At 32.9% G+C, this 8112-nt stretch overlaps 1 protein-coding gene across 1 annotated transcript in view; it reads left to right on the top strand.

Moving 5' to 3' along the window:
* Positions 1-7811, top strand: part of LOC125683764 (uncharacterized) — a 29785-nt gene extending 21974 nt beyond the window's left edge. The window contains exons 3-4 of the mRNA XM_048925220.2: positions 1-9; positions 1258-7811. The exon at positions 1-9 is cut by the window's left edge and continues 1282 nt beyond it. Of these exons, the coding sequence (XP_048781177.1) occupies positions 1-9; positions 1258-2195 (947 nt within the window). The 3' untranslated portion in view covers positions 2196-7811. The remainder of the gene's footprint in view (positions 10-1257) is intronic.
* Positions 7812-8112: the final 301 nt, after the last annotated feature.

An 8112-nucleotide genomic window follows, 5' to 3' on the forward strand; every position in this document is an offset into this window, starting at 1 on the left:
TTCACACAGGTATGTTGTAAAACCGTGGTAGTTGTTTTAATTGTTAAAGACTCCTTTATGTCATTTCATGATCCCTAGGAAACGTGCTACTATGTGGAAGAGCTTTCATGGAGAATTATTATCCAAATATGTGTATTGGTTGATAGAAAGGTTGATTGCATGATTTGAATTTTGATAATTTGATTGATTTTAATTCTTAGTTTCTGTATTAAAAGCAAAATGCTGAATATTAAACCCATTTATTTTAATATTTATGCTATGAAAAAAGTCGAAACTATACCTGAATATGATAAAGATGTAAACCCAAAGTAAAAAAAATTACCTGGGTGTTTATGTCAGATTGATGAGGACACTATGTCTTGAGTGAAGGTCTTTGAAGTATTTGTTAAAAATTGAAATTGATACATTCAATAATGACTAAACACATCTCTTATAAAAAATTTAAATCCCAAGTTTATTTCCTACATTGTGTGTTTTTTATCTGTGTTTGATGTCGTTTACTTTTTGGCATTTAACAATCATTTTGCAAAATGTGGATAAAATTTGAGATTTTTCTAAGGTAAGCAAGATGGATGCACAACTATTCAGGGGTTAGATTTTACTTTATTCTTCCCCCCAAAAAGGAAGTGTCTGCCATAAAAGAATTTTTTTTGGCAAGTTTCGGAAAAAGTTAGATTTAAGATTTATGTACTTTGATACCCCAGGAAGTTTTTCGCAGAATTGATGTAGTATTCTCAAGATTTCTAATTCGTACAGAAAATTTCAAGGTGATATTATCTGAGTTTTTTGTAGTTTATTGTGTAGGAAAATGGTTTTTAACTCTTCCGTTCTTCCTGGAATCTCTAAAGTTTCAGGTGCATTTCCTTTTCTTAGGCTTTTTTTTGTTATTTAGGTATCGAAACTTGCTTCTGTAGCAATGTTTTCCCTTAGTTTCTTATAATGGTTGAATTTTATTGGCTTGAATATTAACAATAGCTGCATCACAATGAATGCAATATTCTGTTTTTCATTATTCAATTTCATAAGTGAATATTCACATGCATTTGCCTTTGATATCTTTATTGTAATGATGGCCGTTTCTTCATTAAAGTGTTGCAGTTGTGAAGAATGCATTTATAAAATTTGATAAATATAGTATGTCTCTTATCGGTTGGGAATTCTGACAGAAATGAAAATAGAATGTAAATATAAAAAATGAAATTTTATGTCTCAAGAGTACACAATGAGGAAGTATCATACTTTTGGATGTAATTTCAGGAGAGAGACCTTACATTTGTGGTGCATGTGGAGTACAATACAGTCAAAGTCACAGCCTAAAAAGCCACATTATCAACAAACATGATGGCATCATGTCTTATTACATTAAAGAGAAAAGGAATCGCTCTCCACGAGGGATGGGATACCTCCAGCATGTCGTATCTGATGTCTTTAACTCCTCAAGTGCACCTACGATGGTTCCACCACCAAATCTCAATCAGAGTCAAGGTCACCTCCCACCGACTTCAACGCCCCTGCAAATCCACCCATCTCTTCTGATGCCCCAGGGTCCTATGCTTCACTCGCAGCCAATGATGTCTCCAAAAGGCATGCCTCAACTGTCTCCACAAATAAACAAGTCACCTCATCTATCCCCAATGTCCAAACAGCAGCAGCAACATCCATTCCACTTGTCTCCTCAGACCCCTCATCGCCCACACTACCAGCCACCCATGAAATCTAGTCCCAATCATTTTATCAATGGTCATACATCTCCCATTTTTAATCATAACAACAACATTTTGAACAAATCTCAGATGAGTGAGCAAATTCAACCCTTGTCTTTAGTTTCTTACAACAAGAACCAGTCAACTCCACTGAAGGAAATAAGCAATAATTGTGGAAACTTGCAGAGAGAGGGGGAGAATGGTGCTATAGATTTGAGCAAGAAGCCAAGCAACACAAAGGAGCCATTAGAGATGACCAAAACTGAGGCTGACCAACTACTGAAGGTCATGGTCAATGGTGGCTCTTGTGAAAATTGTAGTCATGAAACCAAACTGAGGCTGTTGCGCCAGAATGTGGTTCGAATGCTGAGTATACTAGTCCCCAATCTTAACTTTGAGGAGAAGGGGATCAGTGCAGAAGGAGATTCTGTAGATGAACTGTTGCATGATGTCATTGAAAGCAATATGCAAGATGATGACATGGCTGAGTAACTCTGAAGAGGATTTTGTTCAAGAGACCCCCCCCCCCCCCCCCAAATGGCAAATGTTTCTGGTGAGCTGTTATGAGACAAAATTTTAGAGATACTGAATTTAGGAAGATCTGTCTCAAAAGTTTCAAAAGCATTACTTGTCACAGTGACATCGTCATTTTTTTCTCAAGTGCTTCTGTGTGCAATACCACATTTTTCTCCATGTCATCATAGAAACATATCATGAGGGACCACTTCTCTCACAAAACCAATAAAACATGAGCTGGCAGCGACTGCTTGGCAGAAACTCTCATCAATGTTGTTTTCATCCCATCGTTTGGTCCAAGACCACTCTCCATGAACCATTCATAAAACCAAATGACTGTGCATTTTTACTATTGAGGTTTCCTCCCAAAGAGACAAAATTTTATATTTATACAAGGAGGCAAAAAAGAGGTCCATAGAACCAAAGATGATTATTTTAACCCCTGTTGTATATCTATATTGTGTTGTGCAGATGTGTCATATTAATGATGAAAAGTTTCTTTAGAAACTTGGACTATTTGCCATTTAATGCTGTTCAAATGTTTCTTCACCAAATTTATTGGATTATCCATATAGTGATTTTATCCATATCTCTTGTGCTTTATTTATTAATATTTACTAATTTTTGCCATATAGTTTTTTTCCTTCAAGACCCAGAATTTTTTTCTTGACATTAATATTATGTGTTCAAAATGAGCAAGTTGAACATGTGCTCTCCTTAAATTCCAATTGTGTATGTACTGGTTGTGAAGTTCAATTATTCCAAGCTATTTATGATTTTTATTTCGTCCAGTATACTATTATTTGATTTTACAAGATGTATACCACAAATGGCTTTTTTATTGATGATTTATTTACAAATGGTCATGATCTCTGTGTATGAAGGAAAAGGACTTATTTATGAGAATGTTTTTCCTTAACTCAATCTTGTGTTGTGTACTCAATGATTTATATATATGTATATATATATCACATTAATGAAACACTTGGAATATATAAGGATCATATGTACTTGAGTCTGTAATTGAAATCCCCTTCATCAAAGAATTTTAAAAAACCAAACGGAAAAATATTTTACTTCAGAAGAAAGTAGATAAACACATTTTTCATGGTCTAATATCTTGTCTACAATATGTTAGAAAAAGCAGGGGTTGACTTCTTTCTTGATGTGTCGTTTCAACTTCTTACCGTACAAGCTAAATTTGTCATCTGATATTTTTAAACATGTAAGATGTCATTCAAATATGTAAATGGATCTTGTGAAAGGTCATTGTTTTTTATGTTTGACTGTCCATTGTCTTAAAGAATGCATTTTATGTCTTTCTCCTAAAATGAGTCACAAGTTCACCATAATTTGAATTTTTGTTTCAGTTATAACTCCATGCAAACACAAAAGATGGCCTTGAGAATTAGTACCCTTTTAAAAACTATATCCACTTTGTGGCAATTAAGATCCAGATATGTCCCACTTTTAATTTTATTAATACACACTAACACTTTCTCAATTCACATGAAATTTGATGGGGCGAGTACTCTTATGAAATAGGACTTCAATTTTGCCTCACCTTGGAAATTTGTGAATGATTCGATTTGTATAAATAACTTGTCTTACACATGTTGTAGTTGAATTGAAAAACCATAGCAATATGTAATGCCATGGTTATCAGAGCAATACCTGTTCTGTTTGGAGTAAATTTACCAGGTTTTTCTTATTCCCATAAAAAGTCATTTGAGATTGGGCATTAAATTGTCTTCCCAGCTTCTGCTCTTCTGATGCATTTGATCTGCTTTGAAATTTACTTTTGGTGGAAAATCTGCATATTTTGAAATTAAGCTTTACATATTTTGCCAATATATTATGTTTTTTAGAACATAAAAGGATGTGCAGATTCTGTAATAAGTCGTGATGGAGACCATAAATTTCTGTGCCTGTGCTGTATACAGAGTATCTTCCAATTATATTTGTAATGTTGCGTAATTCAAAAACTTTCTCCTGTTGCTAGACTCAAGTATATACATGTATCAACTTATTATTCCAGAACCAGACATAAATTGCTATTCATTTGTTATTTTTCGATCTGACTTCCCTCTGAAATGGAATACAAGTGATTTATGTGTACTGGGTTATTATTATTATATAATTAGATAGATATGGTTTATTTCAATTGAATTTCAAAATAACGGGAAAATTCCATTAAAGGGAGCCCAGATTCTGTCTTGATTTCCAAATTGTGCATTATTTACAGTTTTGTGTCGCTTTTCATACAATTTATGACCATTTGTAGAACTGGGCTTTGAATTCTCATCATTTTATTGTGACAATAGAAATTTTAACTGCCAAGATTTCTACTACACAAAAAGTTTTAAATGGTTTCTTCTGTAAAATTATACCATTCAAATATGAATAATGGCAATATTTTGTGATGTATTCTGACATATTGGAAATTTTTTTCTGGAGTAAATAGAAGCATTGTTTTGTATATTTCAGTGATGAGAGATTCTGGCATTCAGTTATTGAAATCCAGAGTGCAGAGATGATAAATACAAACTCTTTCTTTTTGGCTTCTGTGCAACTTTGTTATTGAAAAACCTGTACACCCCGAGTAATATTTAAAATATCTGGATGGATTGAGGAGGTTGGATTGTCAAGTAATAACTGGGTACCAGGTTATATCAATGTTATGCTGATTGTTTGTACATATCTTATGTAGTGACTTAACTGGTTCTCATAATCCTTGATATGACAAGATAACTAGTGCTATATTTGGTGCGTTCTTTGTGTAATTGTTGTGTTGTATCGTTTTTATGTGAAGAATGATTGAGCAGTGTCAAAAACTTTGTACATTTTACATATGATGTTGATATAAATTTTATGTATTTGAAAAATTTTAAATCAAAGTACATTATATGCTGAATGTATGTAGATTTTCTTGTGTCAACATATGAGAGTGTTATACATTCCATTTACCCATGATTCTATGCTACTAAAACTATGCTTACTGAAAAGAGTGGTCTATCTAGTAACTTTTTCCAATCATTTTTACCACTGTTGAGACTTTTTTGGTCATTGAACTGTGCTCTTTAATGTGGTCCAGTATATATGAGTTGAAATCTTTTGAAGTGATTTTTCTTTGCAAATTCTCATGCAGCAGAGACCTTCCAAGTCAGTTAAGGCAGCAGTGGAAGGGGACTAGGTGCTTTTTGTCCTATTATCATCAAAATCAAAAGGTGCTATCTTTCTGTCTTTGTAAGCACAGGCTCCAAATTAGCATATGTACTTACAAGAAACATTTTACTTCAAGGCATTTATCATTAAGGCATTTAAGAAATATTGTGCAAGTACTTGATAGTGTTGAGGATGGGTGTGTTGAAAATTTCCTTCATTTTGTTACTCGTATTAAACTTTCATCATCATTCGAAGACGAGTTGGGCATATATGTTAAGTCCTGAAGTTGAAGTGAAGAGCTTACAAGGATTTCATTTCTTGATATTCTGAAACATTCCTTATTCTTACACTTGACCAAATTTGTGAGGATGTCCCTCTAGCAATTTCACATAGATTTCAAGATAATGAAAATTTTATTCTTTGTCCACAAATAAGTGCTTTATTATAAAGGCTGTTAGATGCTCAGCACAAAATAGTGCTATTTTAGGTGGAAATATGCTGCTTAGTGTCCAGAAAGCCAAATTGAAAATTTGAACGCGATCTAGGATGATTTTTGCTACGGCTGCTGTTGAAAACCATTTGTGATTCATGACTGCTGATATGTCTAATTTTTCATTTTCATGTGTCATCCAGATTCTGTTTAAACTTCAATTTTCTTAAATGAGTTTTCGCAATTTCATTCCATATCATATACACTGTATTTTAGTTTAAGTGAAAGTTTATTAAGTTTCTTTATTATGAATGTGTTCAATGAAGGTATTGTGTTCAAGAATTGGTTTGTTTTGTTGGGTTTTTTACTGTTATTTTAAGTGAGTAATCTCAATTTTTGTTGTGTTCAGTATCTAACAAAATAACAAATAAATATTGAGAGAAAAGTTATCAGCGAGAAGTCTAGATATTAGGAAACATTCAGGTTCAAAATTCAATCTAGTCCCATCACTTGATAATGTACATTTCAAAAGCAAAAACACACACAGTATACATGAAATCTTTACAATTGTATTTTGTTTTTGTTAGAATTTTTGACAATTTTGATCGCATTATTTTTATGATATGTTTACTTTGGTTGTGTCTGTATATATTGAGTATGTAGCTCTTTTTTTGATCAATTGTTTTATAGGTTTTTTTCCTCTGGTTATTTGTACATATGGATGTAATTGTTGAGTTGTCCCTACATGTGTTCAGTTTGTTAAGGATGTTTGGTTGTGTTTTTTCTCTCTCTCTGTATATTCCTACATGTGTTCAGTTTGTTAAGGATGTTTGGTTGTGTTTTTTCTCTCTCTCTGTATATTCCTACATGTGTTCAGTTTGTTAAGGATGTTTGGTTGTGTTTTTTCTCTCTCTTTGTATATTTTTCCTTTCATTTGTTCTGTTTACAGTAGGAGTATTAATTTATTTTGAATAAGAAGCAATTTTCTTGCAAAACCAAACATTCAATAAGATATACATTTACTGTGTTAGCCGTCCTTAAAACTTTGCCTAACTACGGAATTGTGGCATTCGTATCTATTTTTGTGAACAAATAATTGACAGGACTGGCTAAAGGACATGGATACAGAACAAGGTTTGGATTCAAAGGTACCATAGCAGACAGCAATAAGTCTTGTTCAATACATAGCAATAGTATTATATATTATAGTTATATATTTAGCACTTCATGTGCTTCCATGTCAAAAACTATTGTTGTTGTGTATATATTTGGTGTTTAGATATTTTCTTTGTTACCCTGAGTAGTGTATCCAGATGTTAGTGATAGTAAGGCTGTGTTTTGTTATATGTAAACTCTCTATGCGAAACATGAATAGATCAAAATCACCAAAGATTCCAACTGTGTAAAAGTTTAGTCTTCCTACATATCTATTGCAAGGTATTGCTTATCTAAAGTTCTGAACATTTTTACAAGTTGTGTGTCAAAAATATCTTTAGTTCGGAAAGAAGCTGTAGATTTTGAGGTCTGCAAATTTAAGAAAATATGCACCCACCAAAGAATGTGTCATATGTTGTTCTAAAGCCTTGCAATGTGAAATTTAAAGGATGAGACTTTACCTTAATACTTGTATCCATATTGCCAAAGGTCGATGTTTTCCCTTTAAGTTCACAGCAATAAAGAATATTACATGTATATTGCCTCATACATATTGTTCTGATTGTGTAATTTTCTTGTGATTATGATTTTTAAGTATTTTTAATGATTAATAATGATTCTACTTAATTTGTTGGGTTTTTTTAAAAGAACATTGCTGAACATTATGTGTGCAAGTCAATTTTGTGAGCCTAGAAAACTGCCAGCAGGGGGCGCTCTGCTGTAAGGACTGCTGTTTGTAATAGGGCTTAGTAACCATGGTAACATAGTAGTGCTTAAGTCACGTGTCTGTTATAATGCTAGATTTTGTCATATGTCTTCAAAAAATAAACCAGTAATCATAATATGTCTTTCGTGTTTTGATATTGCTACTTCAACATACAAGAATGGAGGGTGGAGAGTAGTTTTAACCGGTTACATACATGGCATGTGTGATGTGAGCACCTGACTTTTGAAGTACATGTCTTCAAATCTCAAGAACTTGCTCAAAATTCCAACAGAAAAGTGAAATGTCAGAAAACATGTTTATATGTCGATATTCAACTGCGTTTTCTCATACATACTTTACTTGAACTTAATGGTTTGCATACTAGTACATATTGGCAAATGTTTGATGCCTGAATCATTGCATAGGCGTGTTCTGAG

Source organism: Ostrea edulis, chromosome 6 (genome assembly GCF_947568905.1).
Source record: "Ostrea edulis chromosome 6, xbOstEdul1.1, whole genome shotgun sequence".
In the NCBI taxonomy this organism is placed as follows: Eukaryota; Metazoa; Mollusca; class Bivalvia; order Ostreida; family Ostreidae; genus Ostrea; species Ostrea edulis.